The sequence below is a fragment of the Gallinula chloropus genome (assembly GCF_964237585.1).
Source record: "Gallinula chloropus genome assembly, chromosome: 4".
NCBI lineage: Eukaryota > Metazoa > Chordata > Aves > Gruiformes > Rallidae > Gallinula > Gallinula chloropus.
Window position 1 is genome coordinate 82672887 of NC_140088.1, and position 21798 is coordinate 82694684.

General features: G+C 55.8%; 1 protein-coding gene across 1 annotated transcript in view; it reads left to right on the forward strand.

Moving 5' to 3' along the window:
- The window catches only part of DYSF (dysferlin), a gene marked incomplete at its 5' end in the record, with an annotated part of 98029 nt that overhangs the window by 14076 nt on the left and 62155 nt on the right, over nucleotides 1-21798 (forward strand). The window contains 15 exons of the mRNA XM_084263282.1: nucleotides 60-175; nucleotides 490-603; nucleotides 1143-1320; nucleotides 1940-2064; nucleotides 2312-2418; nucleotides 6044-6236; nucleotides 7633-7788; nucleotides 8766-8897; nucleotides 9299-9465; nucleotides 10072-10186; nucleotides 10319-10424; nucleotides 11049-11191; nucleotides 12161-12334; nucleotides 17864-17957; nucleotides 18293-18370. Coding sequence (XP_084119408.1) covers nucleotides 60-175; nucleotides 490-603; nucleotides 1143-1320; nucleotides 1940-2064; nucleotides 2312-2418; nucleotides 6044-6236; nucleotides 7633-7788; nucleotides 8766-8897; nucleotides 9299-9465; nucleotides 10072-10186; nucleotides 10319-10424; nucleotides 11049-11191; nucleotides 12161-12334; nucleotides 17864-17957; nucleotides 18293-18370 — 1998 coding nt within the window. The remainder of the gene's footprint in view (nucleotides 1-59; nucleotides 176-489; nucleotides 604-1142; nucleotides 1321-1939; nucleotides 2065-2311; nucleotides 2419-6043; nucleotides 6237-7632; nucleotides 7789-8765; nucleotides 8898-9298; nucleotides 9466-10071; nucleotides 10187-10318; nucleotides 10425-11048; nucleotides 11192-12160; nucleotides 12335-17863; nucleotides 17958-18292; nucleotides 18371-21798) is intronic.

A 21798-nucleotide genomic window follows, 5' to 3' on the forward strand; every position in this document is an offset into this window, starting at 1 on the left:
CCCCAGGGTGCTTTCAGGACTCTCTAATGGCTCTTTCCCCCCTTCTCCACGGTCCCCAGCGGATGATGGGCTCGGGTTCCTGCCGACCTTTGGTCCCTGCTATATCAACCTCTACGGCAGCCCCCGGGAGTTCACCGGCTTCCCCGACCCTTACGAGACGCTCAATTTAGGAAAGGTGACGTCGGCTTCTTTCCAGCACAACCTTAAAATAAACTACAACTCCTTGCCAACAGGAAGCTGCTACTAACCCCCAACCAGCTTTGTTACCAGGAGCCTGCACTGCATTTTCTCTCCCTGGCTGTTCCCTCTGGCTAAACTCCTCCCGATGCCGCTCTGCTGCCCAAACGCTCTCTACCTTTGAAGCTCTTGCAGAAGCACTTTGCCTGCTCTCACCCCTCTGCAGTGAAGCCCACTGAAAGCAAAGGCAGAGCTAGCTGGTGGGGAGGGGGCACCGGGGGGTCCTGATGCCTGTCCCTGGTCTACCCCAAGGGCGAGGGAGTCGCCTATCGCGGCAGGATGCTGGTGGAGCTGGAGACCAAACTGGTGGAGCACGTGGAGCAGAAGGTGGAGGATATCTCTGCCGATGACATCCTACGGGTGGAGGTAACGGGGTCTCCACGGGCCATGCAACCCTCTGGGCTCTGGGATCAGCCCTCCGGTGACACGGCATGTGAGGCACTAGGGAAGGGGTGTGGGTGTTAGTCCTGGGTGGGTGATGCCCCCTGAGCGGTTGGGGAACTCCTGGAGGGTGTCTCCAGCTGCACTTCCAACCCACGGGATCCAGCTTGCCCTGTCTGAGCTGCTGCATGGTAGAGAGAAGACCCTGGTGAAGGTGGAGGGGGGGGGTGGGACATCTGCCTCACCTCGGGCGCTGTTGCAGATGTGCTTTGCTTGTTTCTTCAGGTTTAAACTGTGGTTTTTTTTTAATGGAAACTCCTAGCCTTCTCCTTTGCTGGGTTTTCCCTAAGCATTTCACCCCAAAACTCCCTTGCAGCAACATATGCCTTTCTTCCCTGCAGTAAACCTTCCCAGTTTGGAGGCCTGGCCTCACTGGCGTGGGCTGGGGTAAGGGAGAGTCTGTGTGCAGGAGAGAGGTTTGTGGTGCCTCCTCCTCTACAGACACGGTCCTGTGCCTCTTGCAGAAGCACCTGCGCCGCCGGAAGTACTCCCTCTTTGCTGCCTTCTACTCGGCCACCATGCTGCAAGACGTGGACGACGCCATCCAGTTCGAGGTCAGCATCGGCAACTACGGCAACAAGTTTGACAACACCTGCCTGCCCCTGGCCTCCACCACCCAGTACAGCCGGGCTGTCTTTGATGGTGAGCAACACTGGGTGGGGGGGAGCGAGCGCCGCAATGGGCTGCCCAGGGAAGGGTTGGGGAGTCTCCATCCTCAGCGGTACTCCACACGCAGCTGGACATGGTCCTGGACAGCCTGCCTGAGGTGACCCTGTTTTGAGCAGGGCTTGGATCTGGTGACCTCCAGAGCTTCTTGCCCAGCTCAAGTGTGCTGTGAGAGAGGAATATTTGGCTCTGTGCTGGCTCGAAGTCGTTTCTGAGCAGCGTTTTTTGTGGCCCATTTTAATTCAAGGAGAAGCCAGTGCTTTGGGGTGGCTTCTCCCTGGGTCCTGTGGGGCTCTTGCTCTGTGAGGAAATTCTACACCACTGGGGTTCTGCTGGTTTCTGGCCTCACTGCTCTGCAGGAGCTGCTGCAGCTGTGGAGGTCAATGCACATCCCTTTGGACCTCAGTGTGCACTGAGCTGTCATATGTGGGTTTGGGGAGCATACTACCCATCCTCCTGCCCCAGAAAAGCCTCAGAGATGGGCATCTGCCCAAAGCCAAATGTTGAGCTGCTCCCCTTCATCTCTGCTCTGGTCCTGAGGAGTGGGGTCCCCGTTGTCCCAGTCCCAGGGTCACACACACCCCGTTCCCTCCAGGTTGTCAGTATTACTACCTGCCCTGGGGCAACGTGAAGCCTGTGGTCGTGTTGTCATCCTACTGGGAAGATATCAGCTATCGGACTGATGCCCAAAACCTTCTCTACCACGCTGCAGACAGGCTGGTGAGTGCCTGATGGCAAGGAACATTGTCTATCTCCATTCTGCATCCTGTCTGGGGGGACAAGGAGGGGACAGATGCCATCTCCAGGCTGGGTCAGGTTTGTGATTTGGTGGCACCCAGGCTGGAGTTTCTGGTCATGGGGGAACAGCCCCAGGCACTCACTGAGAGACTCCTGGCCAGGGGGTGGAATGGGGTGCAGGTGGTGGTGGGTGGTCCCTGCTGTGCAGCTCCTCTTCTCCACTGTGCAGGAAGCAAACCTGGAGAAGATCCACCTTGCTCTCAAGGCCAACCGCTCGCCGAGTGAGCTGGACACCCTGGGTGCCCAGCTGATGGATGACATCATCGCTGACTGCAGGTATTTTCTGCCAGTTTTGGCTGGGAGCCTTTTCATGCTGTTTATTGTAAGAACACGTGTTTATCTTGGAAGGGACCTTTTCTTTTCCCCCTTCTGAAAGAGGCTGATGGTTGGCTAAGCGAATGTTTGCTTCAGAGGGTGCAGAGCCAAGGCAGGGGGTTGAAAAGGTGATGCTTAAGGCAAGTCATAAATTTCCAGCCTTCATGCAAGGGCTCACCTGAATGAGCAGCATTGTGTCAGGGCAGGAGCCAGAGCCAGGCCAGCCCCACCAGAAGGATGGTGGGACTTGTGGGGTGAGGAACCACCAGTGGGGATTCCTGGTTGAGTCTGGTGTGTGCTGTGTAGGAGGTACCCATGCAGAGCACCCAAAGGGGTTGTTCTGCTGTCTGTCTGATGGCTGTATGGGATGTGGCAGGGTTGGGCTGTCCCACCATCCCCCATGGGCAGCACCACTGGCGTGTGCTGCTGCTTTGCCATTCTGGGCAGGCTGGCAGGGTGCCACAGGCTTTCCCTGGTTTCTTTTTTGGGCTGGAGCATTGCAGTGGTAGGACCAGGGTGTTTATCCTAAGGACAGCTCAGCCTTCAGGATGGTGTTTCAGGGACTGACCTCACCAGGGCCTTGGGACTGTGGTTCCTCTCCAGGTGTGCCCATGAAGATGATCTCCAAGTCCCATCCCACACCTGACAGCAGCTCCATGCTGTCAGTTTGGGGAAGGGTAATGATAGGTTCCTTGGTGTGTTTTTAGCCCTGGTAAACCCTTGCTTGGAGGTGCAGTGGGCATGGGGGATGCAGCCCCTCTGGGCCCTCCCCTGACACCAGTGTGGGAGCAGACACCTTCTTCCCTCAAACAAGATCTCAAATGAGCTGACCCTGCTCACGACCTGCTGGAGGACATGCTGAACACCCCCCCAAAACCTCCATGTTGATTTGCTTTTGAGCCTTGTAAAGGAGATGTGCTTTGCCCCCCACATGCTCTGGCTCTGCTGGAAAGGTCAGAGCCAACCAGCTGCCTGTTGATACCCCCCTGGGTATGTGGGATGGGACCTTTGGGATTAGCCATGGCTTTGGCCTTTCCAGTGGTGCTGTACCCTCCAAAACAAACTCAATTAATTGGGAGGGGGAAAAATGTGGCAGTGGGATGTGCCAAGCCCATGGTTCCGTGGTTCCCACTTGCTCCTGGCCCCGCTCTGTGCTCGGTGCCCATGGGATGCAGCTCCTCCATCTCTTTGAGGGGCTTGGCACAGGCACTGGGTCCAGTTGTGAGGGTGGTACCCACAGTGGGGGCAGCTGGGTCGTGCAGCTGGACCTCTCCATGATGCTCCTGGTCTCCATAGCCAGGGCTGAGCTCCTTTCCATCAGGATTTTGGAGGGAGGACACAACCCCCTGCTACTCTCCAGTGCCTTCCCATTCTCCTCTGGGTCTGAACCTCTCCAGTGAAAGAGTCCCAGCACAAGGGGGGTCTCCCCACCTCTTGTTCCCATTAGGAAAGCAATGACATGCTGCTGGCATTGCCCTGTCCATGTCTGCTTTCCAGACCTCTGCACGAAGAGGTGCCAGACTGCTGCTCTCTGGAGGAGAAAAGAATTGGGAGTAGCATACAAATGGGGAGAGTTAGGGAAAGATGAGCTGTGGCAAAACCAAGTACCCAAAACACTAAATTGCAGCTGGATTCAGGTGGCTCCTTCATGCTGATGGGTGGAAGGATTTGTCCTTCTGCTCCTGGCCAGTGGTTTTGATTGTTCTTGTACTTCTGGACTTTCTTCACATGAAGGTGCACCACGTGTTTGTGTGCTGCCACTGTGATGTTCTCAGCTCAGCCCTTTTGCTTTTTTCCTAACAATTCATGCCTGACATGGTAACAGCCAGCGTGGGACCCGCCCCAACGCTCCCATCTTTTGCCACCTGCCATATAACCATCTCTTTGCCCAGGAGATGACCACCTTCTTGCTTCAGAGTGGCAAAGCCCATGGGGAAGGACTTTCAGCAAGTCCTTCAGGGGATGGTGTCAGCCCTGCATGACCCAGCGTCCCTCTGCCTGTGACCCCCTTGGGTCTGGTTTGACCAACTCTCTGCTCCTCTCGTCTTGGATGTGGTTTCTGGTGGTTTGTTGGATACAAGGGTCAGACTTGCTGGGTTCCCCCAGACACAAGGTTTCTCTGAGTTTGCCATCATGCGCTCCTTCCTGTCCTACCTCCTCCAGAGGAGATATTAAGTGTGAAGCTACAGATCCCAGCCAACCATCCAGCCCTTTCCTACCTGAATTGCAGACAGATTTCCACCTGGTGATCTCCTCCCGGCCACCAAGGCAGGATGGACCCCAATGAGGGGCTCTGCTCTGACATCCTCCTAGTTCCCAGCCATGAAAAATGCTGCTTCCAGCTCTGGTTCATCAGCAGACGTCCCTTGTATCATTTTCCCCCTTGAATAGGGATAGTTTGTTAGGTTTTAGGCTTTTAAACCTCCATCTTTTTTAAACCACTGTGGTTGTTAGTGGTGTCTGACATGCAGCATGTTGCTGGGAACTGATGCTCTTCAGACCATCCCCACGCTGCCCATAAGATTGAACCCTTTCTGCTGCTTCTTTTCACAGCTCCTTTAACACATTCCCCCACCCCCTTTTTGGGTAGCTTTCTAGTTTATCTTTCTGAAATGAAACCACATCCCACTTTCTGCTGCAGAGTGGTGTTTGCTTGGTTAGGTGACCACTGTCCCCCCCTGCACAGGCGACAAGGCAAGCCACGGAAAATGAGTAGGGGGTCACCTCGTTAGCAGCTCCCTCCTAATGAGGAGACAAAGGAAACGTGGACACACAAAGTGGAGGTCATGGAGCGTGGTCACTCTAAGCAAGGGGGGCTTGGGCTGTAGCACCAGCACGGCCTTTTAATTTAGCTCATTACATGGGATGCCACTGAGCAGCTGGGTTAATTAGCAGCGCCCGTGGTGCTCCGTCTCCTTTTGGGAAAAGCATCAAACCCAATTCCCTGTAAGAGAAATGAAAGGAGGAAGTTTCCCCCCTAAGTTTCTTCCTAAGCCAGTGGTTAAAGGAATCCTCATTATCCTTGGACAACCTACACCGACACCATCCTGGGCAGGTCCCACCACCTGCATCTGCCTGTGGTGCATCTTGCTGAGCATAGCTGGGTGAGAAGTGTTGTCCTGTTTATTTATGAAGCAATTCAAAGGGGGCTTATGGTGTCTGATTGTGGCCCAAGGGGGGAAGGCTGCAGCTGGCGGGGTGCTGTGGGTCAGGAGCTGGGAGCAAGAAGGGCGTTGGTGACATCAGCGCCGTAAATCACTGCATTTCACAGGAAAGCCTGAAGTGGCTCAGCACCATGAAGAGCATCCCAGACTCCTGAAACGTTTTATCCATCAGCTTGAATCGATTTATATTAAACCATGTGTGTGGTGTGGTGCTCTGTCCTGGCTGCTGCGGGTGATACGTGGGGCTGCTAGTGTGGTTGGAAGCTCCTTTGCTCTTGGCACTGCCGTGTCCCCCTCGAATGTTGTTAATTCTTTGGAAAGTTGCTGAAAAAGAGGAGAAAAAAAATAATAAAAAGAAGACAGCAAAACTTGGTTAGAGGCTGAGCGAGCTGCTAATGCCATTTCTCTGCCCATCCCCACAGCCTGACCCTGCCTGATGTCCTGGGGAAGCCAGCCAGCACCCACCTGGACCAGAACATGTACAGATATCGCAGCACCAACCTGGAGCAGATAGTGAAGGCAGCCCTGAAGCTCAAGCACGAAGACTCGAGCCTGTCAGCAGCCCTGGAGCAGGCAGAGGACTGGCTCTCCAGGCTGAAGGCCATGGCTGAGGAAGTAAGGCTGCTGCAAGAGAGGAATCGTTGGCTGGGGAGGATTGAGGGAGCCAGGCCTGCTTTCAGCTCTGCACCAGGTTTGGCAGCTGGCTGTTGAGCTGTGTTCATGGCAGAGCTCTACAGCATGGCTAGCAACTGTAAAGCAGTGGCACAGAGACTAGTTGGAGGCCTGTAACCCTCAGGGCTCAGTCCTGGGTCCAGTGCTGTTCAATATGTTCTTCAATGAGTTGGTTGAAGGGACAGAGTGTGCCCTCAGCCAGTCTGTGATGATACCAAACTGGGAGGAATGGCTGACACACCAGAAGCCTGTGCTGCCGTCCAGCGAGATCTGGACAGGCTGGAGAGTTGGGCAGAGAGTGCTCTGATGACATTCAACAAGGACAAGTGTAGGGTCCTGCCCCTAAGGAAGAATAACCCCATGCACCAGTACAAAGTAGGGGTTGTCCTGCTTGGAAGCAGCTCTGTGGAAAAAGACCTGGGAGTCCTGGTGAACAAGAGGCTGACCATGAGCCAGCAGTGTGCCCTCATGGCCAAGAAAGCCAGTGGCACCCCAGGGTGTATCAAGAAAAGCATGGCCAGCAGGTCAAGGGAGGTTCTCCTCCCCCTCTACTCTGCCCTGGTGAGGCCTCATCAAGAATATTGAGTGCAGTGCTGGGCTTCCTGGGTCAAGGAGGACAGGCAGCTACTGGAGAGGGTTAACAGAAAAGGGCTGTGGAGATGATGAGGGGACTAGAACATCTCTCTTACAAAGAAGGGACTTGGGACTTTTTAGCCCAGAGAAGACAGGGGGGATCTTATCAATGCTTGTAAACACTCAAGGAGTGTGGGTCAGGAGGACGGGGTCAATCTTTTTCCAGTGGTGCCCAGTGACAGGACAAGAGGCCATGGGCATAAATTTGAATATAGGAAGTTCCACCTAGATATAAGGAACTTCTTTACTGGGAGAGTGGCAGAGCCCTGGGACAGGCTGCCCAAGGTGGTTGTGGAGTCTCCATCTCTGGAGAGACTCAAAACCTGCCTGAATTCTGTGCTGTGTAACCTACTCAAGATGATCCTGCAGGATCTGGCAGGGGAGTTGACTAGATAATCTCCAGAGGTGCTTTCCAGTCCCGGTCATCCTGTGATTCTGTGCAAACCCTCAACTGAAGGTCCAGTGACCCAGGCTGGCTGTGGAGGGTGGGGCTTGGGGAAACACGGGGAGCTGCTCTGCCCTGACCAGACCCAGATGAGATCCAGAGCTGCTGAGAAGGGGTTTGGGTTGAGTGGTCTCACTCCATGGCCTTGGGTTGGCAGCGGGACTCGGGACACAGCTGCCCTCCAGACTCCTGCATCCCTCCACATCCGATGCTCAAGTTCAGAACCCTCCAGCTGGACATTGTGGCTTTTGTGTTTTCCAGCCCCAAAACAGCCTGCCTGACATAGTGATCTGGATGCTGCAAGGGGACAAGCGCGTGGGGTACGCCCGCCTGCCAGCCCACGAGGTCCTCTTCTCCAGGGGCATCTCCAGCTGCTGCGGCAAGAACTGCGGCAAGCTGCAGACCATCTTCCTGAAGGTACCTGGGCTGTGAATGCTTGGCTGTGGGATTCATCTCTAAAGCCTTTTCCCCTCAAAAATACCCCAAAAAGGGCTGTAGGGAAGCCTGAATGCCTGACACAACCCACGAGCATCCCCGCAGGGTTGGGGGTGGGGTCTGGGGACCATCAGCCCTGGTTTCAACTCTGTTGAGCTGGTTCCTGCACGGTGAGAACCTGGTTGTGCTTCTGGGAGAATCCAGCTCCTCCTTACAGCAGATCCCTGTGAATACCTTCATACCTTCTGCACGGCTCTGGGGAGTGAAGCTGGGTGCACCTCGGCCCAGGTGGGGCTTCTTTTTTTAAAAAAAAAGTCATAAAAGGGTAATTTTCCAATGTTATTTTATGTTTTTCCAAATTCCTGACCCTCTGCCACCCCAGGAAGTTTAAGCTGCAGCCTCTTATGCCAGGCACTTCCTGAGCTGCTGGGATCTGGCATGGTGTTCCTCTGGCCTCTCCTGGTGTGCCAGCCTGGGAGCAGACAAGCAGCCAGCTCTGAAAAACTAAAGTGAAGTCAAATAAATGGACCAAACCCCAAAGCACCACGCTCAGCTGGCACCACAGGGTGAATTGAAATACATTGGTGGGGCTGGGGTTCTTTTTCCCCTGTAGCTGAGCTCTGGATGGAAAGTTAGTGTTGCTTGGAAGGGGGGAAAAAGTGATGGAGGGGGAGGAGGAAGGGTGGTGAGATGCCCCCCTGTCTCTTCTTTCTGGGTTTGCTGAAGTTCCTTGCTGGGTTTGGTGTCCTGGCCTTGGAGGCTGTCTCCAAGGTCATCCCCAAAGGCCTCTGCACCTCGTGGAGCTTGTCCCAATTCCCAGCGATGCTCTGTGTCTCACCCACCCCTCCCACGTCCTCATCCAGGGCTACAGGGGCTTTGTACCCACCACCCCCAGCCTCACATGCCGATCACCCTTCATTAATATCATTAACATATTAATTGCTCTCTGTCTTTGGCAGTACCCCCAGGAGGAGGCGATGGGTCCAAGGATCCCAGCCCAGATCCGGGTCCAGCTCTGGTTTGGGCTGTCGGTCGATGAGAAGGAGTTCAACCAGTATGCTGAGGGGAAGCTCTCTGTCTTTGCTGAAACTGTGAGCATCTCACAGCAGAACAAGTCCACCATGGTGTGGAGGGGGTGGACTGGGCTGTGGGTGAGGGCACTGCCAGGTGGGGGTCACATCAGCCCCTCCCATCCAGTGAAGAAGGGTCTGTTTCTACCAGCATCCAGCCCAAAAGGCTGGGCAGAATGGTCTGGAATGGGTCAGAAAGCTGCATCATGGCTTCACACCTCCTTCTGCCTGATGGTGGGGGGGTGTGTGTGTGAAATCTGGGGGTCCCTCTGGGGCAGGGGCTGGTAGAGGGGCTAGGCTCTTCCCAGGAGATCTGTTGTCTGGATGGAGCTCTCTGGGAAGGAAGGGATTATTCATGGGATTGCAAAAAGATTATTCATGTGCCTCCAATTGCAAAAACCTCTCTGCTTTTGCTCCCCCAGTATGAGAACCAGACCAAGCTGGCGCTGGTGGGGAACTGGGGCACGACTGGCCTGACCTACCCCAAATACTCAGATGTCACAGGCAAGATCAAGCTGCCCAAGGACAGCTTTCGCCCCTCCACAGGCTGGACCTGGGCTGGAGACTGGTTCATCTGCCCAGAGAAGACGTGAGCAATGGGTTTTCTGCAAAGAGCAGGGCCTGGGTGGGTTGTTGTGGGCACCCCAAAAACCCAAGCAGATGCTAAGCTGGTGGCAAGCTCACCCAGAAAGCTGGATGGAGGTCTGAGGAGCCCATGGGGGTTCCTTTCCTGCCTGCCCTGCCCTTGGTAGGCAGCAGCATTAAAGCAACGTGCGTTGTCTCTGCGCTGGAGGATGTCCCTGGGGTGGTGGGTGCTGCACAGGTACTCAGGGACATAACAGCCTCAATGCCTGGCTCCCTGGGGTGCCTCCTGCAAGTCCCATGCCCAGGAGCTTTGGAGGTGGGATCCCAGCTGGGCGCTGAGGGGATGGGAGGAGATGGTGGGTGCTCAGCACAGCTCAGTTGCCTTCTTGCATCTGGTTTGAGCTGTGTCTTGGGCTTGGCCTGAGGGTCGCCGAGGTCTCGTTGGGAGCTTTGCTTGGTGCCTCTGGGGTAGAAGAGGCTCTTGAGGGAAGGTGTGTGCTGGGGTGGTGTGAGAGGAGGGAGGGCACAGTGCTGTCCTGCTGCCAGTGCAGGGCTGGGAGGGCAGGAGTGGGGAGCCCCTGACGCTCTGTATGTCCTTGGTGGGGGGCAGGTTGCTGCACGACGTGGACGCCGGGCACTTGAGCTTTGTGGAGGAGGTGTTTGAGAACCAGGTCCGGCTGCCTGGAGGCCAGTGGATCCACATGACAGATGCCTACACTGATGTGGTAAGGGGAGAGTGGGCAGCTAAGGGCTGAGCACCCCCACGAGCTGCAGTGGCAGGAAGCCCCCAGGTGCTCATGGTGTCCCATGGCATCTGCTGGGCACTGCCTAGTTGAAAACACTCTTGTGTCCCGCAGAATGGAGAGAAGGTCCTGCACAAGGATGAGATTGAGTGTCCTCCGGGCTGGAAATGGGAAGATGTGGAGTGGGACACAGACCTCAACAGAGCTGTGGATGAAAAAGGTATCAGGAACCAGTTTGGGGACCTCTGTCCTATTTTCATTCCCCCTGACTCTGCCCATGGTGGTGTTTCCTTCCCTGTTCCCATCAGCACCAGGGATGCTAACTTGCCCTTCATGGCTGTGTGAGGTGCCCCACAGGCTTCAAGAGAAAGGGGATCAGGTCCTGGGGATACCTTCTGCTCCTTGCTCTGGCTGAGGCTGAAGCTGTGGGATGGGCAGCCACAAAGGTGGTGCTTCCCTTGGAGCTAGGGAAAGGCCAAGCTGTTCTTCTGCAAGATCTTAGCTGTCTTCTGGTGAAAGAACAAATGAAAGCATCAGGCCAGGGAACATCCAAAGCAGTCACAAGTGTCAGGGTTGCCTGAAGAAGGAAGAACAGGCAGGAGAGTCCCCAGACTTTGAGCCAAAGGCTGGTGGGACACCATGAGCCCATTGCCTGGGCAGGGTAGAGCATGAATAGGTCCTTATCTGCATCATGAACCAAAAACTGGGACGGTGCGTTGTGTTGGGACAGCCTTTTGCTGTTCTAACCTGGATGTAGGTGAAGAGAGGTCCCTGGTGGGATGCAAGGGTGGGGGGGGTGCTCTTCTCCATCCCTCCCTCACCTTGCTGTCCCCTTCTCTCCAAGGCTGGGAGTATGGCATCACCATCCCACCGGACCGCAAGCCCAAGGCCTGGGTGCCGGCGGAGAAAATGTACCACACCAACCGGCGCCGGCGCTGGGTGCGGCTGCGGCGGAGGGACCTGGCACAGATGGAGTCCATGAGGAAGGTAGGACAGGCCAGGCCAGGCCAGGACTGGGGAGAAGAGGCTGGAATTGGGTTGGGGCCATGTCCTTGTCTCTCTGTGTGGAGTTGGAGGCGCCTTGGCTTTCTGCAGAAACTTGGAGCGTGGTGCCCCTGGGTTGGAGCAGCAGCAGCAGCAGTCTCTGTGGTTTCCACCATGGGGGTCAACATCTCACAGGAGGGGGGTAGACCACTCCAGAGCTGCTTTGGTTGGGTTCTGGCGTGGGATAGGGACCTCCACGGCGCCATCGAGCAGCTCGTGGGATCGGGGCTGGTAGAGGTCCCCGGTCTGTCCCAGTCCTGCTTCCCTCTAGGTGGTGCAATTGGGCTGCAAATATCACCGCAGCACTCCTGCTCTTCCTCCCCGCCACTCCAGCACGTTTCCCATGACATCTCCCTCCCACTCCAGCACTTTTTCTGGCTAATTGTGGATGGGGAGCATTGGGAACCCCTGGCACCCCATTTTCCAAGGGGAAGAAAGTGTCACAGAGAGGTGATGCAGCTTTTTATTAGGGTTGGGGGGGGAAAGCCTTTAGAGGCTTGTGATCAAATGCCCCAGGAGGATGTCCCGTGGTAGCAGAGTTGTGGTGGCCTCTGGAGGGATCAGAGGTGGTGGCAAAGAGGAGATGGCAAAAGCTGGGGAGATGGAGGCATTGGTGTTACCCAGACCCGGGCAGGATGCGGCCCCCTCCTTGCTCAGCACAGGCAGCCCCCAGCCCAGTAGGACCCTTCTTCAAGTGGGGTTCACCCTGGTGACTGAATGCAGGGCTGACTCCCCAGCTAAGCTGGAGAGATATGGGGAGGACACGGGATGGAGCAACTGTGACAAGCAACACCTGGAAGAGGCTGAACCCTCCCTACCCGTGGAAACCCCCATACACGAGCAGCTTTGCCCCTGAGAGGGGACGATGGGGTTGGTGGGACCCCTGAGTCCCTTTGTGTCTCTGCCTGGCAGCACAAGCAGGAGGAGCTGGACGGGGAGGGCTGGGAGTACGCCTCGCTCTTCGGCTGGCGCTTCCACCTGAAGCACCGCCGGACCGACACCTTCCGCCGGCGCCGCTGGAGGCGAAGGATGGAGCCGCTGGAGCGCACCGGGGCCGCTGCTGTCTTCGCCTTGGAAGGGGCCCTGGTAGGTACACGGCTTTCCCCACCCTTGCCAAAAATCTCTGGGGGGAGCCTGGTTGGGTCGGCTCCCACCCTTTGTCCCTTTCCAGGGAGCAGACCTGGAGTAAAGCTCATTACCTCCTGCTCGTTACCTGCTGCCCGCACTCGCTGCTGTTGGTTTAGCTGATACTCTGGCTTTCTTAATGGGCTGATTTCATAACCCTTTGGCTTTTCCAATAATTGGACAAGAACCGACCCAACAGCACAAAGCCCCTGTTAGGGGGCTTTGCTTTTTTATTTTGCCCCCCATTTTGGCTTTTCCCCTTCCTCTTCCTGCTCTGTCCTCCCCCCTGTCCAGTATCTGAACCCAGCAAATTCCTCTTTGTGACAGCAGCAGCTCTGTGACTTTCACATGCATCAGTCCCAAACTCACGCTGGCATCATCTGGTGTGTGTGTGGGGGGTGTCCTGCCTGCCAGTGGGACCCTTCTCCCCCATCACCCTGGGGGCCCTTGATGGGAGGTGTTTTGGTCAGATATTTCATCACTCTGCTTCTCAGCAGAGACAGTCCAGGAGGGTTTAGCTAGAAAGCCCTATGACATAAGTGTGTGGGTGTGTGTGGGCATCACATGTGGCTGTGCAGGAACCCCCCCCATGCCCCCTGCCCTCCCTTGGCACCAGGGTGGGTGCAGGGGTGTCTGGTGAGGTGCCTTAGGTCTTGGCTTGGTTGTGCAGTTTTCCAAGAGGCGCAGCTGTGCCCTCATCTTGCCTTTGTTAGCTTGCAGATGAGACGGGTTTGTGGGTTTGGCTGCTGGGCTGGGGAAGCTGGGGCTGACAGATACAAGGGGGGAGGATCAGGGTGTGCAGGGGAGACCCAGGGAGGAACCTCCCTCCCTGTGTGCACAGGGCAGGGACTGAAGCAAAGGGCAAGAGGAGAAAAATGCCTCAGTGAAGTGGCAATGGGGCGGGGAGCCACCTCATGCTCCCAGTGACGTGGTGGCAGGGGGTTGATTTCAGGGTCGCTGATGTGCTGATGAACCCTCCCCAGCTGCAGGGGCTGCCCCTTCCAGCCCTGCACCCCCTGAGCAGCCTGCTCGACCTGTTGCTACCTACTCTCCAGATTTATTTCCCAAGCACACCCTGGCCATGCCAGGCAGCATGGGAGGAGTGCCCAGCCCTTGGATCTCTCATTTGTCTTGTGCCAGGCTGACGACTGCAACTTCCATTTACTTACATGCAGCACATCCAGTTCAGCACCTGCTTATTTGCCAACTGAAAACACATTCTGGCAAGAAAAAGCTGTTGTTTTGCCATGCCATGCTGTGTGCCATGCTGTGCTGTGCTGTGCCATGCCTTGCCATGCCATTCTCTGCTGTGCTGTGCCATGCTGTGTGTGCCATGCTGTGCTGTGCCATGCCTTGCCATGTTGTGCTGTGCCATGCTGTGCTGGGCTGTGCCATACCTTGCCATGCCATACCTTGCCATGCTGTGCCATGCCTTGCCATATGGTGCCGTGCCTTGCCATGCCATGCCATGCCATGCCATACCATACCATACCATACCATACCATACCATACCATACCATACCATGCCATGCCATGCCATGCCATGCTGTGCCATGCCTTGCCATATTGTGTCGTGTCATACCATGCCATGCCATGCCATGCCATGCCATGCCATGCCATGCCATGCCATGCCATGCCATGCCTTGCTGTTCCCTACTTTCCTTTTCCCTCCCCCCCAGCACACTGTCCCCTAACTGTCCCTGTTGCTCCTGCACCCCCCACCACAGGCATCCCTTACTCCAAGCAAACCCCTGACCCATGAATTTTTTGACTGTCAGCAGGACACAAGGAAACCCCCAGCCAAGGTCCTGGGGAGCACCACGGCCTGTTACCCTGGGACTGTGCTGCTCCTGAGAGTGCAACTGTCACCCAGGCAGTGCGATGCTGTCTGGCAAGGTGTAGGATGTACTCCAGGAGTGGAGATTTTGGGAAAGCTGTCCCTGCAGGGTGGCAGCTCAGGAGGGAGCAGCCTGGGACAGCAGCAGGCCCATCCCTCTTCAGCCCTTTGGGCGCTGCTCATCCTATTCCCCTCCACAGTCGGTCACTGGCTCTCCTTGGTGCCTTCCTATTTTGGGGTTACTGGCTGCCCTTTCTGTGGCTGCTGGGTTTTCTGCAGCTGGCTTTATAAAGGGTCTTGCCATGCTCCCTGGTTTTGCAGCTTCACACATTTCCAGCTTGAATGACTTGCATACTTTTCCAGGACATTCCATCCCAAAATAATACTTAGGCTTCCATAGCTTGTCCCATCCAGTAACCCCAGAGCCTCCAGACCTGCACAGGGCTGACCTCTCCTGGGGCAGGGACTCGGGCATGATGCTGATGGGATCAGGGTGATGGGGTGAAGTGATGCCAAGGATGGGAACATACGAGCGGGTGCTGAAGGCTGGGAAGGGTGGGCGCTGATTTTCTGCTGTATCCATTTCCAGTGCGTTTTTAAGGCAGGCAGAGGGGGGGCAGCATTTGAAGACTGGGGCGGCAGGGGCGTGAAATCCAAGAAGGGCACCTGGATGAGGCAGCAGCTGGAGCCTGAGCTTCTGCGGCCAGCTCAGACCACGCTGAAGCAGAGCGGAGATGCTGCCAGGAGAGGGAGCCTGCAGCGCTCCCCAGCGCAGCTTTTTACCCTTTAGAGTTTGGGGGATGGTTCTGGCGTGGGCAGTCCGGACCCGTCCAGCAAAGCACCCGTACGGCGGTGGGATGGGGGGGCTCTAAAGCGCAAAATCAGGCAGAACAAGGCAGCCCCCCAGGCACTAACTCCCTTCCCAACGGGACCATAATACCGAACATGGCCAGGAGGAACGTGCCTGGGATGTAGGAACCCCAAAACATTGGGGCCAGCAGCTGGAAAGCTGAGCCCCAAGTGAGTTGCCCGGCTCCTGATGTGGGTTTTGTAGGAGCTGGGTACCCCTTGGAGGAAGCTTCCCCCCCCACAAAATGCCACCACTCTGGCAGTGCTGCCCCTGTAGACCTTGGCAGCTGCAGCCCCAGGGCTGTGCATGGGGCCCAGCACCTTTGCAGGGTGAGCTCAGCGCCTGTTTGGATGGACACCGCAGGGTGTGAGCAGCCAGCCTGGCTCCCAGCAGTGGGAAGAACTGGGGGGGTGCCTGCTATGTGCCCACGTCACACCAGTCTGAGCCCCTCACCTGGCACTGCTGTGTCACAGCCATCCCCCAGCCCCACGTGTACTTGCACACACGATTTCTTTTGCACACTCACTCTCCCCAAGCACACTTTTACCCCCACTTCTGCTCAGAGACTTATTTCACTGCTCACTCCTGTTCCATCCTTCCCCTGGCCCCAAACAATGGGGAGGGGGGACATTCCCTGATCCCTGTCCCATGGGGAACAGCATCAGGGCTGGGCAGTGCAGCTGCTCACAGGATAGTGCTGCCTGCAGCTGGGCCACATGCTGCTGTGAGGGCTTGTGCTGCTGCACGGTGCTGGGCTCTTGGCTGCAGTTACCCTGATGGGTAATTTGGGGTGGGCCATGCCACCCCAGGTATTGCTTCCCATGGACTCTCCTGCTCTCTCCTGCTGCCCACAGCCCTGGGCTCTCCAATACAGAAGGATGCTCTGGCCTTCCCAGTGTACCCTGTTTTCTTGGCAATCATTGGAACCATCCTGCAGCCACCCACATCATGGGACAGTCCCTGGGTGGCTCTGGGCAGGGCTCAGGGGAGTAGATCCATGGTGAGCCCATGAGTGAAGCACCCCATCTTCCATCTCCCTGCCTTTGCCCTTGCCATGACCACCCTGTCCTCTCCATCACCAATCCCTCGGCACCCCCCATAATTACGCCCAGGGACACCCAAGATGCGCTTGTTCTGCTTGTGGTGGGTTCCAGATGACTGATAGAGGGTGCTTGAGGCCAAGAGGCTGGTGATGTGGAAGGCTTTTGGTGCTCCCACCAGTACATGAATCGTGAAGCCAGGGTAAACTGTTCCTTGCAGCACCACCCTGCCATTTCCTCTCTTCTTGCCTGTATTTCACCCCTGCATCTTCCCCATAGAAGCTGGGCTGCCTTCCTTTCCTTCGGGCTTGCTGGCTTGGCCATCACCTCCATCACCTCACCTTGGTTTTGGGGTCCCTCTCTGTGCCCCTGTTTTTTTTTTGGGACCTGCCATTTGGCAGCTCACTCATCACTGGGAGGCACTGAAAGAGAAGGGCCACAGGACACAGTGTGACCCCTGGGCATGTCTCTGGTTTCTGATGGAAAGTCCAGCAGCTCTACCCCGGAGCTGTGAGCAGCCCTCCCAACCCCCAAGCCCCATTTCCTCCCATCCTCCTCCAAAAATCAGCCCAGGGAATCCTTTGGGGAGCTTTTCCATGCCAGGCTGGAAAATCTCCCTTGCTTCTGCCAGCTCTTACAGCCCAGCTTGGGCTCTGCACCTCCCCACGGTGTGCTTCCCATGGTGTGTGAGGAGCCCCCCTTCCCTGTGATGGACAGGCTTGGGGGGGGGTCCCCAAACCCTTGCTGAGAGGTTCAGAGAGCAACCCCTGCCTCCTCCACTCGCCTTTCCCCAGCCTGGCCGCGGATGCAGGTTGGGATGGGGGGGGGGGGGGGGACGGGTGGGCAGAAAGGTCTTAAAAATAACTGAGGAGCTATTCAGCTCCCGTAGGGAGGAGGGCGAGGAGGGGAAGGCTTGCAGACCTTTGCCGCCGTAAATACACAGCAAACCCCGGGGCTTCCTCTGCAGACAGCGGCACAGTAATTGCCATTCCTGCCTGGAAAGGCAAGGATGGCGCTGCAGACCACCTAAGCTCCTGAAGTGTTTTTGGGATCAGGCAGCTCCAGCCTCTGGAAACTCCATCCCGGACCTGCTTTTTTTTTTTTTGGGGAGGGGGTGTGGGGTGTTTCCTTCTTTCTTTTCCTTTTCCTCTCTAACCTTCTCTCTCCCCAGCATCTGGGGATTGAAAAATATTTAAAGATCAGCTTTACTTTTGCCAGGAAGCTACCTCCACGCTCCTTTTCCTGCAGCTAAATATTTCAGGGTGAATGTGGCAATCAGGAGGTGGTGAAGTGCTGGGGAGCACAAGGAGAGGGAGGAGCCATGGCTGAGGCTTCTCCTGGGCAGCGAATGGGGCAGTTGGCTGCCTGGGACACCGTCTGTATCCCTGTTCACAACGTTTGTACTCCATTAATTTTGCTTGCAAGGCAACTTACTGAGGTTGCTTCAACTGCTGCTCCAGGAATGATGCCCTTTGTGGAGAGGCTCTTCTGTGCTGGTGGGACGCTGGGAGGTGGGGTGTGTATTGGAGACCCTGGGGCTGCTTTTGGTGTTGGGTCCTGTTTTCTCTCCCAGCACAGCATGGGTCAGGAGCTGGGTCCTCTCTGCCCTCCTGGGGCAGAAGAACCTGAGGGTCCCTCCACAGGGAAGCCCGAAGTCCTCTTGGACACGTGTGGATGATGTCCTGGAGAACCCTATCCCGTGAGGAGCCCTGACTGCAAAGGGGGTCCTGGCATGACTGACCTCACCTTGCTTTCTCTTGCAGGGGGGAGTGACAGACGACAAGAGTGATGATGGCAAATCCATCTCCACCCTCAGTTTTGGTGTCAACAGACCCACCATTTCATGCATATTTGACTGTAAGATCCTGAGGGTTGGGGGTGTGTGGGGGAGATTCCCCTGCAGTGAGACCTGGTTGGGGGGTGTTTTTTCTGTGGGGACCCCATAGCTGAGAATTTCCCATCATCTTCCTCTCACCCACCCTGAGTGCAGGCGGATGGAAGGAGGGGGGTGGGTAAGGATGGGGCATGGCTTGTCCCCCTGGGAGCACTGCCAGGGTTCAGTGCTGTGGTGGGAAGCCACGGGCAGGGTTAAGGCACGCTGCCCTCAGATGGGAGCAGGGCTGGTTAAAACCATAGCTGTTCCCCATGCCCTGTGCTGATCCCTGGACTCTGTTTCCTATTCCTCCTCACAGGTGGGAACAGATACCACCTCCGCTGCTACATGTACCAAGCTCGGGATCTGATCGCCATGGATAAGGACAGCTTTTCAGGTGGGGTTTGTGCCTGTAATTAGCCAGGGGCTATTTTTGGGGGTATTCAGTGATGTGGCAGCCACACCATAAAGGACTGTGGCATGAGGCTTTCTTGAGGCGACCAGCCTGGCAGCTTCATTTCCCATCAGCAAAACCATCAGAGATTCAAGAACTCTTGTGTGGGGAACCAACCAGAAACCACAGGTTGCCCAGGGCAGCCGTGAGTCAGAGCTGTTTGCTTTGCTGACAGCTCCTTCTCCTCGAGCTGAGGGGATGCTGAAAGCTGGTGTTGAGGCTGGGTAGCAGGTGACTCAGGGTAGAGGGCAGGGATGTTTGTTTACATTGCCCTGAGCTGCTCCCCTATCCCCCCCTGCGAACTAGGGGATGGCAGAAGGCTCTGGGATGGTGTCAAGATGATGGAGCACGGGGCAGAAACCTCTGGGAGGTGTGCTCAGAAAAATTAGAAAGGGTGCAAGGGTGTAATTAGGACCTTGGAGCAGACAGGTCTCTTCTTTTCCAGCATCCTTGTGGAGTTTCTGGTCAGATTTACATGCCCTCAGCATCCAGCTTGCTCCCAGCTAGTCGAATCCTGGCTGGGCTCTTGCCTGTCCTTTCAAGTCTCCTGGATTTGGGGTCTGTGCGGGGACTTGTCCTGTGGTTTGGGGAAGGGGTTGAAGCTGTAGAAGGGAGACCCTGTTTGTTAGGAATGAAAGAATTAATTGAAATTATGGCTGAAAAGGAAAATATCTAACAGTGGCAAATCTACAGAATGGTTTGTGTTTGTTTTCAGGACCAAATATTAAATTGAGCTGCTGCTCCTCCACAGTGTACCCTGGAAACTTTGCAAGGGGGCTGGGAGACAGCGGCTCGGGGGCTTCCTTGGAGGAGCTGATGCCTGAACTGGGCATCCTCCAGACTGAACTCTAAAAAAATTCCCCTTCATGGGAAGTAAAGTGTGGATAAAGGTAGATAAAAGGTTGTCCTGGGCTTTGAACTTTCCATGTGCTGCTGCTCAACACGTGCCCAGCACAGCAGCTTCAGGCATTTCTGAACTCGCCAGATGTGCATTGGTGTGCTTGGGATGTTTTTGTGCTAAACTCGTGTTTTCTGGGTTAGGAGGTCGAGTCAGAATAAGAGATGCCACTTCATCTGTTGGGCAGCTCTGTTATGTTTTGGTGCTGAAGGGTGCTTGGGTGTAGGCAGCTTCATTTTGGCATCATTGTGTTTGCAGCAGAGGCTGAAGTGTGGCTGTGGAGGTGGGAGGATGGGCCAGGGATGGTCCTTTGTGTTTGACCTGATCAAGGACTGGCTCCTGGCATCAAGAGGGTCCCACGTCCTCTTCCCCATGGGCTGGGCCATCCCAGCCAGGTGTCCCTGCAGCTTTTTGGTGCTTGTGCCCAAAGCTGCCTTTGCCCACACCCGTTAATGCTTTGGGGTGTCATTTTGAGGTGGGAAAGCAGGACAGCAGGGATGTTACTGTCTACCTCTGAGTCAGAGCTGGGGCAAAGCAAGAAGCCCCCCCGTCAGTTCATTGTTGTGTGGTGGGGGCCACATCTGAGATGGGAGCAGGTCCCAGGGCAGGCATCCCCAGAGCATCCACACCCCCCTGCAGTGATGCCTGTGGGCAGGACACACCCAGCATCCCTCTGAGGCTGTCCCTGACTGTCTGCTGGGAGGTTTTGTGGAGGGGCTGGGCATGGGATTGCCCACCAGTGTTGGCACAGCTGTGACAGACCTTGGATGGGACATGGGGACAGCCCCTGAACGTGGTGTGGTGTGAGGATGCTTTGTGGGGACAGGGAGGGGCACCTGGGCATCACCATATCAAGTAGCAGGACCACAGTCCCAAGGGGTTCTTGCTTCCCCCAGTATGTTAAACTAGAGGGGCTTGAGGGGGGCAGGAACACCCCGGAGAGGTGCAGGGCACCCAAACAATCATCCAGTGTCTGTGGCCACCGAGGTCCCGTCTCCCCTCCACCTCCACAAAGGGTTTGTTGTTCGAGGTGGTAGGGACCGGGGTGATCTCATGGCCCCGATCGGCGGAGCGGGGAGGGGAGTCCCTTCCTTTGGAAAAACCCGGCCAAGGACAACATGAGTAACAACATGCCACAATGTGGAATTGTGATCTCTGCTGCCTTAACAAAGCATAAAGGAGTTCATTAAGGGGGCTTTACACAGTTATAAAAATAAACCTTCTGTGCACACCAGGGTCTAAACAAAGGGGCTTTATGGAGGCCTCCTTTAAAAAAGAAGAAGGGAAAGGGGGGGGGGGGAAGAAGAAAAAAAAAAAGAGCAAAAATGCAAATCCAAATCCATGGTTTTTTTGTTTATTGTAACGCATTCTGCTTTCCTCTTACTGGAAAAAAGTGTGTAAGTGGAAAAGGTTCTTCCCAGCGTGAATAGTGCTCTCTCCAGCCGGCCACCTCGCAAGCAGCCCCGGCTCATTAAACACGTCTGCTGTGCTCTGGACACCAAGAAAGAAATACACCCCCTTTGACCACCCCCCCTGCCATCCCTGGAGAGGGGAGGGAGGGTGAGGGATGCTGCCCTGCTCTGCTGGCCCTAAGTTCAGGTGTCTGGGGATTGGTCCTCCACCTCCAGGGTAGGCAAGACATGTTTTGGTCCCAGCATCGGCTCACAGTCTCCTCTCAGTGCTGGTGTGGGGGTGCACGTGCTGTTCTGCAGGTTAGGGGGACCCTTCCTGGGACTGTGGGGGTTTGCATGGTGCACTATGTGTTGCATGTGTAAGGTTTGATATACTCCTGGATGCTGGTAGGTCTCTTGGGACTGGCTTTGGAGGTGACCCAAGTGGTACCCACAGTGTGCTGGTGGATCCCCATACACTATCTGGTGCATCGGTGTCTTGTGGTGGCCCATCATGCTGGGTGCCAAGCACAGGAAGTAGCCTTTGTCCTTCCAAAAAGGCTTGTGATGTGTCCTACCACTGTGGGCTTTGTGGGTAACCAGAGCTCGGGGATCCACCTGGGACTGGCCAGGTGGGATGCAGCAATGTTGGAGCTCTCATCCTTGTGTAGGACCAGTAGATGCTATCAGGTCATGAAAGGTGTTCAGTTTCCACAGGGTCATATAACGGGGTCCTGCGGCGTGTTTTGAGCCTGTTCTGCCACTGCCCATCCTGTCCCCATCCCTGGTGCCACCATGGGCAGTGCTGGATGTCCACAGCAGGTTTGGGCCACGTGCTCTTTGAAGCTGTCTGGAAGGGAAGGTGTTAGAGAGGGCTCAGGTTTCATGTTTCCGTTGTTAATTGATCTCAGGCTTCCTGTGTTAATTGCTTTGGTTGTTAAGGGAGGCTACTCACCCTTTGCTGCTGCCTTGCAGTGAGAAACCTCTGGCTCTGCCCCAAGTTGGGGGTAAGACACCTTGGTCCCAGCTCAGTGCCTAAGTATGGGAGTCTGGTGAGATGCTGGAGTACTGGAGACATCTGT